This window comes from Carcharhinus amblyrhynchos, chromosome 33 (genome assembly GCF_965287045.1).
Source record: "Carcharhinus amblyrhynchos chromosome 33, sCarAmb.v2.hapA, whole genome shotgun sequence".
Classification (NCBI taxonomy): Eukaryota; Metazoa; Chordata; class Chondrichthyes; order Carcharhiniformes; family Carcharhinidae; genus Carcharhinus; species Carcharhinus amblyrhynchos.
The window spans coordinates 21,791,311-21,806,872 of record NC_137356.1 but is presented as its reverse complement, the minus strand read 5'-3'; the positions used below and the strand labels follow the sequence as shown (position 1 = coordinate 21,806,872).

The 15,562-nt window shown below is 48.8% G+C and overlaps 2 protein-coding genes across 2 annotated transcripts; both read left to right on the top strand.

Annotated features, from left to right (window-relative positions):
• Window positions 1–873: 873 nt before the first annotated feature.
• Window positions 874–4,550, top strand: LOC145360957 (ferritin heavy chain B-like). The gene is made up of 4 exons (XM_080216461.1): window positions 874–996; window positions 2,793–2,939; window positions 3,451–3,572; window positions 4,391–4,550. The coding sequence occupies exons 1-4, from the start codon at window positions 874–876 to the stop codon at window positions 4,548–4,550; spliced, it is 552 nt and encodes a 183-aa protein (XP_080072587.1).
• A 2,126-nt stretch (window positions 4,551–6,676) lies between these two features.
• LOC145360955 (zona pellucida sperm-binding protein 3-like) lies at window positions 6,677–15,321 on the top strand. The gene is given in 7 exon segments (XM_080216460.1): window positions 6,677–6,706; window positions 10,806–10,859; window positions 14,432–14,475; window positions 14,563–14,669; window positions 14,757–14,934; window positions 15,022–15,148; window positions 15,229–15,321. Coding segments are annotated over 7 exon segments (633 nt in total).
• Window positions 15,322–15,562: the final 241 nt, after the last annotated feature.

The following is a 15,562-nucleotide window of genomic DNA, read 5'->3' as shown; positions in this document are numbered from 1 at the left end:
GTGTGATGGATTGGTCTACGTTCATGACCCTTTGTAAGTTTTTGCGGTCTTGGACAGAGTAGGAGCCATACCAAGCTGTGATACATCCAGAAAGAATGCTCTTTGTGGTACATCTGTAAAAGTTGGTGACAGTTGTAGAGGACATGCCAAATTTCCTTCGTCACCTGAGAAAGTCGAGGCATTGGTGGGTTTTCTGAACGATGGTGTTGGCACGGAGGGACCAGGACAGGTTGTTGGTAATGTGGCCATCGAGAAATTTGATGCTGTCGTCCATTTCCAGTTCATCCCCGGTGATATAGACAGGGGCATGACCTCCATTATGCTTACTGAAGTCGATGATGATCTCCTTTGTTTTGTTGACACTGAGGGAGAGATTATTGTCATTGCACCAGTTCACCAGATTCTCGATCTGATTTCTGTCCTATCTCATCATTGTTTGAGATCTGACCCACTACGGTGGTGCCATCAGCAAACTGAAAAATGGAGTTGGAGGGGAATTTGGCCTCACAGCCATAGGTGTATAAGGAGTCTAGTAAGGGGCTGAGGACACAGCCATGTGGGGGACCTGTGTTGTGGATGATCATGGAGGAGGTATCGTTGTGTATCTTTACTGATTGTATCGTAGTTGGTGCCAGTGGAAGCAGCAAGTGGGAAGCAGAGATTGAAGGATGAAGTAGGTGAGTGACATGATGGCAGCAGAGTTTAATGTGGGACAATGTGTTGGAAAGTGAAAAGTGGGTCAATGTCCCCTCACTCACCTTGACCAGTTTGCACCTCCAGCCGTATAACTTCAGGTGGCTGACGGAGAGGGAGGCTGTGGAGGCCGGGGTGACCAGGATCGGGGACGTGCTGGACGGCGGAGGAGCGGGCTGGATGAACCCTGGCGTGCTGGCTGAGCGCGCGGGGGTGTCCGTCCGGCGCGCGGCCAAAGCCATCCAAGACCTTCGGACGGTCGTGCTGGGCCCCGAAAGCACACGCCAGCTCGAGGCGGCTCGGGCGTGCGGTGGGATCCCGTCCGAGCGTTCCCCTGTTCGGACGGAATTCAACATTGGCCCGAAGCCGAGACCCCCCTCCCCGGGTCAGGTGCCCCACAGCGCGAGCCGCCTCACGGGAATGTCCTCCGTGCCCTTTTCCAGCGCGCGGAGGCGTTTCCTGTACGGGCTGCTGCTGCACACCTTCCGCTACCACTCCCTCGCCCGTCGCCCGGACACACCTTGGCGGGCCTTGTTGCCGCCGGGCGGCGGAGGTCCCCGATGGAGGTCCCTCTACGGAGGGATCTCCCCCAATGACCTCGGGGACCTGGGGTGGAGGGTGCTGCACGCGGCGGTGCCGTGCAACAGTCGGATTCACTGGCTCACGGGCTCCCGAGACTGCTCTTTCTGTGGCCTTGTGGAGTCCGTGGACCACGTCTACGTTTTGTGTTATAGATTGCACTCCCTTTTTGATTTTCTGAAGAACCTTTTATTGATGTTCTGTTTGCATTTCAGTCCCACGCTCCTGATCTACGGACACCCGGTGCGGAGAGGGGAGGGTCGGGACGCCGACCTCCTCGTGAACCTGCTCCTGGGCCTGGCGAAACGCGCCATCGGCAGGTCCAGGCAGCGGGCGATCGACGGGGCCGTCCGTCCCGACTGCCTGCCCCTCTACCGCGGCTACGTTCGCGGCCGGGTGTCCCTGGAGAGGGAGCACGCGGTGTCCACGGGCACTGTCAAGGCCTTCCGTGCCCGTTGGGCACCGCAGGGGCTGAGGTGCCTTATAGACCCCGATAATCACATTTTGATTTGACGTGTCTTAAGTTTCCTTTGTACCTTTTGTTTCTGTTCGGGCCGTTCCACCTCCTTTTGGGGAGCTGCCCCCTTTTTCTTTGTCCGAACGTAATTTAAGTTTGTTTACTTGGTTTGACCCACCCAAAAGACCACCACCAATAGGAGCAGTGGCAATAAATTCTCCCTGAACAGGGAGAAATGTTAAATGTCTGAAAGGGAACTGTTATCTTCCAACACTTCCTTCTGAAAACTCAAATGCAGTTTGATAGAAATATTGCTCCTCATTCATGCAAGTCTTCTAACTGTGAAGGGCCCTTGTTTAACTCTTGCAGAGGGTTTTAATATAACCCACTGAGGCAAATCAATTTGTAAGGAAAATGTTCCTTAAGCCCCAATCCCCTCATCAAAATTGGGGAGTGTGGAAAAAGTTTCCAAGAATCATTCCAGGGATGAGAATCTTTAGTTGCAGGAATAGTTTGGGATTGCTTTTCTTGGAAAGAGAGAACTTTGGGGATGCTCCCAAATCATCAAGGAACTGGGCAGGAGACGGGGAGAAAATATTCCTGTTTGTAAATGGATTGAGAAGTCGGGGGTACACATTCTGAAGTGAAGCAGAATGTGATGTATTGGGTGGTTTGGCTCTAGAATGTTCTACCTGGCAGTGTGGTGGAGCCAGGTTCAATTGAGCTGTTCAAGAAGACATTGGATGATATGACTTGAGTGGACTCCCCTGTACAGGGGAGTGGTGCTAAAGTCAATGCCTGTTTAGGGAGAGCTGGTGCAGTCCTGATGGGCCAAAATACCCCTCTCCTGTGTCACTGCTCGAAACAAGAGATTGAGTGAGCAACTGATCAATATGTTGGTCCTTTTTTTTCAATTATCAGTGAATGGGTGGGATAAATGCAAGGGGTTATGTGGATAGGGCCTGGGTGGGATTGTGATCAGTGCAGACTTGATGGGCTGAATGGTCTCCACTGGGATTCTCTGATCTACCCGACCCTCTTAAATCCTTGTCTCTCCCCTCAGTGCTGTTACTTTGACCGAGATGATGTTGCCCTGAGTCACTTTGCTGAGTTCTTCAAGGAGCAGTCCCATGAGGAACGGGAACACACTGAGAAACTGATGGAATTCCAGAATAAACGTGGAGGCAGAGTCATCCTGGAGAATGTCAAGGTTGGATCTTTCTTTTTAATGAACCAGCCTTGTTTGGCCTGACCTTTGTCTTGAGGATTAATAAACATTGCATGAATAAAACATTCAGGAAAGTTCTGGCTAATTTAGTGCATGGAATTACAAGTCATTCTGTTAATCCAGCAGAAACTGGAGCCACAGACAGACAGATCAAATATAGCAATGGGAATGGTTGCAATGCTTAAAACTCAACCCTGACAAAGCTCTTGAAGCTCCAAAGCTGGAGGGTGGGACAAGGATGGATCAATCCAACAACTGGAGCTATCACTACACATTCACTTCTCGATAGTGAGGTGCTTGGGGTGGTGCCGCTAAGACAAGTGTTACTGTCATTCGCAAAAATATCAGGAGCACTTTTGAATTCTTGATCCTAAAGCTGTGTTGTGAATAAAGCCCAAATATCATCCACTTAATTGCACTAATAAACTGGGGGAACTAATTCTTGTTAATCCACTCACCCTATTTCCTGATGGGATTTCTCCCTGTCTTCCAGAAGCCAGAGCAGGATAAGTGGAGCAATGGTCTGGAGGCAATGCAGAGAGCTCTGCAGATGGAGAAGAATGTGAACCAGAGTCTGCCGGATCTGCACAAACTCTCCTCTGGGAACACTGACCCTCATGTAAGTTTACAATCATAGAACCCTACAGTGCAGAAAGAGGCCCTTTGGCCCATCGAGTCTGCACCAACCACAATCCTACCCCCATATCCTGACATATTTTACCCACTAATCCCTCTAACCTACACATCTCAGGACACAAAGGGGCAATTTTAGAATGGTCTGTCAATCTAACCCTCACATCTTTGGTTAAAATGTGGTGAACCTTTCCATTTTATCGAATGGTTTGGAAGTGTGAAGACCCTATCAATAGAAACCAATACAAGGGGAAGACATGATGGGCTGAATGGTCTCCCACACTGTAACCATTCTCTTTCTCAGTAAAGATGGTTGGTAAATCATCAGAAGTTGTTCTAATTGGTTGACTCTGGATAATTTTAGCCAGAATAGGGGAGGGAATACTCCTATCTGAAGTTGTACCTGTGTGCAGATGTGACGAACCGGATCCCCTGACAATGCTGCTATCTGTGTTGCAGTGATTGAAACTGACCTGGATGAGACTTCCCCTGAAGTATTGGGGCATATAAGCCCTCTCTCTGGCAGGGCGATCAGGAAGGCAAAGACCGATTTTGGGCAAGTATAAATTTGATGGGACCTAATTGTGATCTTATCTGCTGCCAGTGCATAAAGCAGATTCAAATTGGGCAGTGAATTTCTGATTCTTAAACTGCAGGGTCTAATTATCAATTCTAGCATTGCCCCAGGGGTCAACACCCTTAATCTCTTTGGGGTACTGATACGAGCTGCCTCAGGCTCTAGGGAAAGCTGGAGGGAGGCAGATTCAATTATCTGAAGGAAATCTTTTACCTTCCTACTTGCATCTGTGTGACTTCCTGGATGCTCAGTACTTGGATGAACAAGTGAAGATGATCAAGAAGCTTGGAGATCACATCACCAACCTGAAGAGAGTGGGAGCCCCTGAGAATGGCCTGGGAGAGTACCTGTTTGACAGGCTCACCCTGGGGGAGAGTGACTGAATTTACACAGACCCCCATTTACACGACAGATCCTGTAGCCTGTATCACATCCTCTCATCCATGAGGCTTTGGTTTTTTCACTTTAATGGTAACCCGTTGCAGCAATTGTCATCACAGCTGTGAAAAATAAAAGCTATTGAATTGAACCTCCTAATGTTCTGTCTAATTTGAGTCTATGCTGGGGTGACAGTGACTCAGTTGTGCTAGCTAGCCATCCAACATGGGGGGTTCTATGATTCCAGTGTAGACATTCTCTTTTGCAATATTTAACATTGCTCCTGTTATGAATGTGGAAAGAACTGTTAACATTAACAGCTCAGTGCAGCCTTTTACTAAACTGATGAGCACAACAAATGGACTACTCCTGAATCTGAGGTTGTGATACCTTATGGCTGTTGGATTGTCCCTGTTTCTGGCTGGGATAAACCTGGGCTCAGTGAAAATGCTACCTCAGATTGTACACTATTCACTATTGCTTTCCTGGGTGGGTGTATACACTTGCTCCAGCAGCTTGCCTGGGTTTCATATCCACCAGATTCTAAAACCATTCCTTCTAGTCTTCACAAAGGATTGGATCCTGGGCAGATTCCCAGGTTTTCCAGGGACCTTGTGTCTCACTAAGACTGCCTCTTCTAAGCTCCCATGGGTACTGGGTTCCCCTCTGAAACCAGCCCTTCAAAGGAATGAACCAAGTGAAATAACCCATGGATTCAAATTTCAATCCTTGATGGAGCCAAACAGTTTAGGTGTCTGCGCTTACTATTCTATTCCTGTTACAGTAAACAGCAAGGTGCTAACGTCAAGATTCATAGACACTCACATCACCTGCACTAGAATTTGGTGATCTCTTGCCATCTAAATAGTAAGCTGCTTTCTTACCTCTACCACAGTCTACAATATACATGTCCTGTTTACAATTCATTCTGTTTGTATACATATTTCCCCACACTCTGAACCTACCTATTGCCATATAGGCTCGCTTACCCATTTTTATGATCAGTAAGGTGCATTCTTTCTGTACCAAATGTCTGGGTTTAATAGTCACAATCTATCTGACCAAGAGGCTCATTACAATGTGGTCATTGGAGCATGAGATATTGTCACCAGTACACACACCAACAGATAAGATGGTAATGAATATCTACACATTGTAATTTCACTGATCCAGCAATCCCTACTCTTGTTAATGCTTTGGCAGCGTGGGTTCAAATCCTATGATGGCTTGTGTGAATTTAAACTCACATCAAGGTTGTATCACAAGTCGGCTTACATTAACACTGCAATGAAGTTGCTGTGAAAATCCCCTAGTCGCCGCACGCTGGAGCCTGCTCGGCTACACCGAGGGAGAATTTAGCACGGCCAATGCACCTAACCAGCACGTCTTTCAGACTGCGGGAGGAAATTGGAACACCCAAAGGAAACCCGTGCAGACATGGGGAGAATGTGCAGACTCCACACAGTCACCCAAGCTGGGAATTGAACCCAAGTCTCTGGTGCTGAGGCAGCAGTGCTGACCACTGTGCCACCCAAGAATTTAAGCGAGTACAAATAATGACAATAACTTTCATTGTAAAAATCCATCCTTTCACAAAGGAAATCTGCCACCTGGAGCTGCTCTGGCCGGTGTGTGAGTCCAGCAATGTGGTTGACTTTTTTTTACTGCTGTGTGAAATGGGGCAATTTGTGCCAGCCACATGCCATGGAATATGTTTTTAAATTGGGCAGTCACCGCTTCAGGGTCAGGGCAATGTCATTCAGCAGGTGGGTTCATGGCAATCACATCTTCCTGTTTGGGGCAGGTTAATAGTGAGGTATCATTCAATAGGTACAGCCTGATTTCAGTTCCACCTTTCTGCTGGACAGGTTAACTATTGTCTGCAGCCAACAAACATTTCAGGAGGTATTTCTGAACCTTAATATCCAGCACAGAGAGAGACTGTTCGTTCTGATCAACCTCCACATTCCTTCATTGTCCCTGGGCTAAAATGCCAGAGCTCCCTTCACTGTTCCACGTCCCTTCTCTCCATCTAATACAGCAGGGCATATCTCCAGCACTTCAAGGACAAAGTAGGGGAGGCCAATAGATGGTCTTGTTAATGAGACTCTTATTCCAGAATAATTCCATCATGGAGGTCACGCTCCTGTCCAAATCACAGGTAATGAAGTGGAAATGGTCGAGAGCTTCAAGTTTCTAAGTGTTCGGATCAACAACAACCTGTCCTGGGCCCTCCATGCCAACATTACAATTAAGAAAGCCCACCAACACCTCTACTTTCTCAGGAAGCTAAGGAAATTTGGGATCTCCATACAGGGCTCTCCAATTTTTACAGATGCACCAGAGAAATAAACATAGATTCCCTACAGTGCAGAAGGGGGCCATTCAGCCCATCGGGTCTGCACCAAAACAATCTCATCTAGGCCCTATTCCCATAATCCCATATATTTATGCTACTAATCCCTCTGACCGACACATTCCAGGACACTCAGGAGCAATTTAGCATAGCCAAATGCACCTAACCCGGACATTTTTGGACTGTGGGTGGAAGCCGGAGTATCCGGAGGAAACCCATGCAGACACGAGGAGAATGTGCAAACTCCACACCGACAGTGACCCGAGCCGGGAATCGAACCCAGGTCCCTGGAGCTGTGAAGCAGCAGTGCTAACCACCGTGCCCCCAGAGGTACAAGTCAGGGTTCAACAGCAAGATATGCAGGTTGGGAGGATTGGCCATTGTAAACATGGGGTGAGGACCTTGAGTGATATTGTTTGCGTTGGTGCAAACACCAGGCGATGAATGGCCTCCTGCACCATTGTAGGATTCAACAGAGGGGAGTCCTTGAAATGGAGTCTGGGTTACACAGGGTGGGTCTCTCAGTGCTGACCTGGGATGGAATCAATAAACCCTGGATTTGCTTTCCAGCTGGCCTGGAGGAACATTCCAGAACGTTCCACTTGAGCAACTCTGGAGCAGGATGTATTCACTTCCAGCTTTCAACTGTGAAAGATCACTGACTTCCGCAGAACAATCACTCCATCTCTCTTTAAAGCAGAGGGAAAATCCAGTTTGAGAGTCCTGCATTGATCCTTTCAGAAACAAAGTCTCTTAAAAACACCAATTCTTCCAGACTGTTCTTCACCCTTCAAGATGAATGATGTTGTGATTAAAGTCTTCCTGACAGCCGTTTGTACCCAGTCTGGCTGACCTGTGACTCCAGACCCACAGCAATGTGGCTGACTCTGAACCACCCTCTGAAATGGCCCAGTGAGCCCCGGCCAACAAATCCTGATGATGTGGAGATGCCGGCGTTGGACTGGGGGAAACACAGTGAGAAGTCTGACAACACCAGCTTTAAGTCAAACTGATTTATTTGTTAGTAAACTCACAAACTTTCAGGGTTTGCCCCTTTGTCAGGTGAATGGAGGGTTCTGGCCTCAGACAGAGCAGATATCAGCACCGACAGTTTACAGATTACTGATTAGAATGTGAATCTTTACAACTAACCTGCTGTTCAAGTCTTAAAGAGGCCGACAATGTGAGCGGAAAGAGCATTAATCCCAGGTTAAAGAGATGTGTAATGTCTCCAGACAGGACAGTAAGTGAGGTTTTGAATGTCATATGTGGAAAGGCTGAGGGACTTGAGGTTATTTTCATTGGAGAGAAGAAGGTTACGAGGTGACCTGATTGAGACATACAAGATGATCAGAGGATTGGATAGGGTGGACAGTGAGAGCCTTTTTCCTCGGATGGTGATGGCTAACACGAGGGGACATAGCTTTAAATTAAGGGGTGGTAATTATAGGACGGATGTCAGAGGTAGGTTCTTTACTCAGAGGGTAGTAAGGGTGTGGAATGCCCTGCCTGCAGCAGCTGTGGATTCGCCAACTTTAAGGGTGTTCGAATGGTCAGTGGATAGGCATATGGATAACATTGGAATAGTTTAGTTTAGAGGGTCATTAGATTGGTTCCACTGGTCGGTGCAACATCGAGGGCCGAAGGGCCCGTACTGCGCTGGAATGTTCTATGTTCTATGTTACAGGAAGGATGTAGAGGCTTTGGACAGGGTGCAGAGGAGGTTTACCAGGATGTTGCCTGGTATGGAGGGGAGATCCTATGAGGAGAGACTGAGAGATTTGGGGTTGTTTTCGCTGGAAAGAAGGCGGCTAAGAGGGGACCTTATTGAAACATATAAGATGATTAGAGGTTTAGACAGGGTGGATAGTGATAGCCTTTTTCCTAGGATGGAGAAAGCTAGCACGAGGGGGCACGGCTTTAAATTAAGGGGGGGTAGTTATAGGACTGATGTCAGGGGTAGGTTCTTTACCCAGAGGGTGGTGAGGGACTGGAATGCCCTGCCAGCTGCAGTTGTAAATGCGCCTAGTTTGGGGGCGTTTAAGAGATCTGTGGATAGGTTTATGGACGAAATGGGATTGGTTTAGATTAGTGGGTTAGTGTTGTTTTGTTTTTAAAAAGCTGGTCGGCGCAACATCGTGGGCCGAAGGGCCTGTTCTGCGCTGTAATGTTCTATGTTCTATGTTCTATTCTATGTTTTGTAAACCCAGGCAAGTGTTGGGGGTTACAGATAGTGTGACATGAACCCAAGATCCCTGTTGAGACCATCCTCGTGTTTGGAACTTGGCTATCAGTCTCTGCTCAGCGACTCTGCGCTGTCGTGTGTCGTGAAGGCCGCCTTGGAGAATGCTTACCCGAAGGTCAGAGGCCGAATGCCCGTGACCTCTGAAGTGTTCGCCAACAGGAAGGGAATAGTCTTGCCTGGTGACTGTCGAGCGATGTTCATTCATCCGTTGTCGTAGCGTCTGCATGGTCTCCCCAGTGTACCATGCTTCGGGACATCCTTTCTTGCAACGTATCAGGTAGACAACATTGGCCGAGTTACAAGAGTATTTCCCGTGTACCTGGTGGATGGTGTTCTCACGTGTGATGATGGTATCCATGTCGATGATCCGGCATGTCTTGCAGAGGTTGCTGTGGCAGGGTTGTGTGGTATTGTTGTCACTGTTCTCCTGAAGGCTGGGTAGTTTGCTGCGAACAATGGTCTGTTTGAGGTTGTGCGGTTGTCTGAAGGCAAGGAGTGGGGGTGCGGGGATAGCCCTGGCGAGATGTTCATCTTCATCAATGATATGTTGAAGACTCCGGAGAAGATGTTGTAGCTTCTGCGCTCCGGGGAAGTACTGGACAGCGAGGGGTACTCTGTCCACTGTGTCCCGTGTTTGTCTCCTCAGGAGATCGGTGTGGTTTTTCGCTGTGGCTCATCGGAACTGTCGATCAATGAGTTGAGCGCCATATCCTGTTCTTATGAGGGCATCTTTCAGTGTCTGGAGGTGACTGTCATGATCCTCCTCGTCTGAGCAGATCCTGTGTATACGGAGGGCTTGTCTGTAGGGAATGGCTTCTTCAACGGGATCTCCCCCAATTACCTCGGGGACCTGGGGTGGAGGGTGCTGCACGCGGCGGTGCCGTGCAACAGTAGGATTCACTGGCTCACGGGCTCCCGAGACTGCTCTTTCTGTGGCCTTGTGGAGTCCGTGGACCACGTCTACGTTTTGTGTTATAGATTGCACTCCCTTTTTGATTTTCTGAAGAACCTTTTATTGATGTTCTGTTTGCATTTCAGTCCCACGCTCCTGATCTACGGACACCCGGTGCGGAGAGGGGAGGGTCGGGACGCCGACCTCCTCGTGAACCTGCTCCTGGGCCTGGCGAAATGCGCCATCGGCAGGTCCAGGCAGCGGGCGATCGACGGGGCCGTCCGTCCCGACTGCCTGCCCCTCTACCGCGGCTACGTTCGCGGCCGGGTGTCCCTGGAGAGGGAGCACGCGGTGTCCGCGGGCACTGTCGAGGCCTTCCGTGCCCGTTGGGCACCGCAGGGGCTGAGGTGCCTTATAGACCCCGATAATCACATTTTGATTTGACGTGTTTTAAGTTTCCTTTGTACCTTTTGTTTCTGTTCGGGCCGTTCCCCCTCCTTTTGGGGAGCTGCCCCCTTTTTCTTTGTCCGAACGTAATTTAAGTTTGTTTACTTGGTTTGACCCAAAAGATCATGGGGGATTTTGGAGTGAGGGGTTTCTTCCCAGTGCTGGTGTTAGTTGGAGCTGTTTGTTGCTCTGATACGTGGCAACAGTTTCCATGGGGAATAGTCAAAGCCACCCCGAGGCCTCAGACACTCCCTCCTCCTGGGCCTCCCTTTGATTCCCATTTGCGTGTGTCTGAGGGTCAAGGTGTGTCTCCAGTGCAGAGTGTGAGGGTGCAGTGTGGAGAGGACAAGCTGCTGCTCAGGGTCCAGCTGGATTTATTTGGAACCAGGCACCTGGTTAAAGCTGCTGATCTGACCCTGGGGACAGCAGGTTGTCGGCCAACCAGGATCTACTCTCAGAACCACACTGTCCTCTTTGACTATGGGCTCCATGAGGGTGGCAGCAGATTGCAGGGAATGTGAATCCTCAAAATCTGCCTCTGAGCTGGGGCTGGAGGTTGTTCCCCACTCTTCACTCCAACACTTGGTCAGATCTCATTGATATTGAGGAGATAGCTGTTTCCTGCTTTCTAAAGGCCAAACTAGCTTTCTATTCAGGATTTGACTTTCACTGGTCTGAGTCTCTCCAACCCCATTGTTCTGGAAGCTTCTCTTTGCTTCCTCCCAGCTTTTCCTATTTTGAGGATTTTTCAATTTGATTTCCCCCTCATTCAGATCAACTCAACTGAGGGTTGAGTTTCAGTCCAGTTGAATAGAAATGGGTTGAATCTGAATGAAATGGGAGTTGAGATGGATTGGACTAAAGAGGAACTCCACACTTCCCACTTTCCCAGTCATTGGAATAAAAGGCTCCCTGATTCCAAACTGTGCTATTTCCCTGCTCCCAATTCCTGAGAACTTGTAGCTCCTTTTCCTGTGAACTGAAGCTTTTATTGAATCCCTTCCCTGTTAATTCTGGTCTTGTGCTAATGATCTCTCCTTGCAGCAAGGGCTGAGGTTGCATAGCAACACTGCTAACCGATGAGGCCCTTCAGCCCGTTCCCCAGTCATTATGATCAGGACTGAGCTTCCCACAGCCTCCATGTTCCTGTCTTTACAACATGATTCCCTCAATGGCCAGAAAGAAATGCCTCTGTCCTGAATATCCTCAGTGAGTGACCATTCCTGGCTCTCTGGGGCTGGAGAGAATTCCACAGACAGAGTTGTAGTGGAAGGGTCCTTTTCTAGCTGGAGGTCTGTCACCAGTGGTGTGCTGCAGGGCTCAGTACTGGGACCTCTTCTCTTTGTAATATATATAAATGACTTGGAAGGGGGTGTACGTGGTGTGATCAGCAAGTCTGCAGATGAGCCCAATATGGCAGGATTGGTGGATAGTGAGGAGGAGTGTCAGGTGACACAGCAGGATATAGATAGGCTGATATATTGGGCAGATAGATGGCAGATGGGATTCAATCCTGACAAATGAGGTGATGCATTTTGGAAGGAATAGTGTAGGGAGGAGTTACATGATAAAAGGTAGACCAATTCAGAGTATAGAAATGCAGAGGGACCTGGGAGTGCAAGTGCACAAGTCTCTGAAGGCGGTAAGCCAGGCGGAGAAGGTTGCGAAGGAAGCTTATGGAATGCTAGCCTTTGTAGAGCGGGGTATAGAGTATAAGCGCTGGTGTCTGATGCTACAGTTGTACAGAACGTTGGTTAGACTGCATTTGGAGTACTGTGTCCAGTTCTGGTCACCTTTCCACCAGAAGGACCTGGAGAGAGTGCAGAGGAGGTTTACCAGGATGCTGCCTGGTATGGAAGGACTGGTTATGAGGAAAGATTGGGTAAACTGGGGCTCTTCTCCTTAGAAAGACGGAGATTAAGGGGGGATCTGATAGAGGTGTATAAAATAATGAAGGGTATAGATAGAGTCAACAGTGGCAGGCTTTTTCCTAGACTGGAGACAAATATCAGAAGGGGTCACGATCTAAGGGTGAGGGGGGCAGAAGTATAATTTGGATACTAGAGGGAGGTTCTTCACACAGGGTCATGGGGGTATGGAATGCGCTACAAAGTAAGGTGGTGGAGGCAGGCATGCTGGACTTGTTTAAGATCTACTTAAATAGGCACATGAGTGAAACAGGGATGGAGGGTTATAAGGAGACGGTTTTAAAAAGGGTCAGAGCCTCGGGACGATACTGGAAATGTAATACTACATGTTAATGTTTTGTCTCTTTTAATTCACAGGTGTGTCGGTCCACCTTGTTGTCAAACGAGGGGCATGCACACGGTGGGTCGTGCGTGGGCTGCTCTTGGATGTTTCGAGAGTGGTCTAGTACTTTGTGTCGATGTGTGTGCTTAAACCTGGACCAGCAGACGGGCACCACAACAGCTCAGTGACTATCACTGCTCGCTGTGCAGATACATGGATTTGGGCCGGTGTCTGTGGGAGTTTGCACATTCTCCCCGTGGTTGCGTGGGTTTCCTCCGGGTGCTCCGGTTTCCTCCCACACCCCAAAGATGTGCTGTTAGGCTGATTGGTGTAACAAATTGTCCCTATGCTATTCTCCCCTGAATCTGGTTACAATAGGGGTACCATTCACATACACACGGGGCAGGGTAGGTGTAGGAAAATGCTTTAAGATGGCAGTATGGGCTCGTTGGGCCGAAGGGCCTGTTTCCCGTGCCGGGTTGTTCTTTGTTCTTTGTTCTTCGATTCATTCGCTGCTGGATGGAGAAATTCCTGACCACGTTAATCCTAAATGACTGACCCCTGTCCTGAGATGACTCTCTCCTCTTCTCTTTCCCCCCTCCCCTGTAAGAAGTCTGACAACACCAGGTTTAAGTCCAACCAATTTATTTGTTAGTAAACTCAAGCTTTTGAGGTTTGCCCCTTCATCAGGTGAATGGAGAGTTCTGGCCTCAGACAGAGCATATAAAGCACAGACAGTTTACAGATTACTGATTAGAATGTGAATCTTTACAACTAACCTGCTGTTCAAGTCTTAAAGAGGCCGACAATGTGAGTGGAAAGAGCATTAAGCCCAGGTTAAAGAGATGTGCAATGTCTCCAGACAGGACAGTGAGGTTATGCAAACCCAGGCAAGTCATGGGGGTGAGATAGTGCGGCATGAACCCAAGATCCCAGTTGAGGCTGTCCTCGTGTGCGGAACTTGGCTATCAGTCTCTGCTCAGCGACTCTGCACTGTTGTGTTATGAAGGCTGCTTTGGAGAACGCTTAACCAAAGGTCAGAGGCCAAATGCCCGTGTCCGCTGAAGTGTTTGCCAAAAGGAAGGCAACAGTCTTGCCTGGTGATTGTTGAGCGATGTTCATTCGTCCGTTGTCGTAGTGTCTGCATGATCTCCCCAATGTACCATGCTTCAGGACATCCTTTCCTACAGTCTATCAGATAGACAATGTTGGCTGAGTTGCAAGAGTATTTCCCGTGTACCTGGTGGATGGTATTCTCACGATGTCATCCATGTCGATGATCCGGCATGTCTTGCAGAGGTTGCTGTGACAGGGTTGTGTGGTATTGTGGTCACTGTTCTCCTGAAGGCTGGGTAGTTTGTGAACAATAGCCTGTTTGTAACCTGGTGTTGTCAGACTTCTTACTGTGTTTACCCCAGTCCAATGCTGGCATCTCCATCATGATGACTCCCCCGACAACAGACTCTTGCCAGCCTGGGGAGGAGGGGGGCACAGCCTCTTCACACTGACCCTGTCAATCCCCCCCCTGAAGAATTGTTCTAATGGGATGAGTTCATTGTTAACCCCAGTGTAGAACATTCTCATTTCACATCAGTTCTTCATTCCTTAAGCTGCTGTCTTTCAGATGAGTGGAGATTTCCTGATCTACAGCACCCACCTGAGCCACAGCCCAGAGTATCGTGGATCTGTTATTGTGAGAACCAACGGAGCTGTCGTTCCCATTGAGTGTCGTTATTTGAGGTGAGAATCTTTCCTCGATGGTCAATAAGATCTCCAGCTGCTAGTGACCTCTGACCTTGTCCTAAAATGGCTCCACTGTCTTTCCAGGAAGGGCAATGTGAGCAGTGACCCCATCAAACCCACCTGGATCCCATTCAGCTCCACCAGGTCTGGAGAAGGGCATCTGTCATTCTCACTAGCCTGATGAATGGTATGTGATGGGTGGATAGTGAGTGATTTCCTGTCCTCACTCACTAGGAGTTATACCCACTGTCTCCAACCCTTGTCCTCTTGTCCTTCAGGTGACTGGCTTACAGAGCGCGCTTCGACTGTCTACTACCTGGGTGAGCTCATTCACGTTGAGGCCTCTGTTTCAATGAGCAACCACATGTCTCTGAAGCTCTACATTGACCGCTGTGTAGCTACATTGAGGCCAGGCCAGGACTCCAGGCCCAGTTACAGCATCATTGACTCCAATGGGTAAGGAGCTCTCTGCTTTCTCCAGCTCCTCCCATCTCAATGGCTTCTCTGGATTCACTTCATGTCTCTTTTCCCATCTTTCTTCAGTTGCCTCCTGGACAGCAAAGCTGAGGATTCCTTTTCAACCTTTGTGTTGCCAGGAGAGGAGCGGGAGGCGGACAAGCTCGGCTTTGACCTGGATGCCTTCCGTTTCTTTAGGGATGAGCGTTCCTTGGTAAGTGGAAGCTGATCATTGGGCTCTCCATGTTGGGAGGGAGTCACTCAATAAGCACTTGTGTTGAATGTGTCCCTCAGATTTTCATCACCTGTCACCTGAGAGTTGTTCCAGTGGATCGGAGAGATTCCAGGAACAAAGCTTGTACTTGGCAGAAGATGCAGAATGTGTGAGTTCCCCCTCTCTCTCCCTCAGGAATGTGTTTGTGTGGAGAAATGATGCACAACCTGGTTGACTGATTTCTCTTGTTTAGCTGGACCCCATTGGAGGAATCGAGCTTTGACATTTGTGCCTGTTGCCATGTGGGGAACTGTGGGACCAGAAGGGATTTGGGATTTGGATCCAGAGGAAGGAGAGATCTTGGAGCTGAAGCTGGTAGGACATTGATCCTCTAGATGTGGGAGCTCCCCCCTT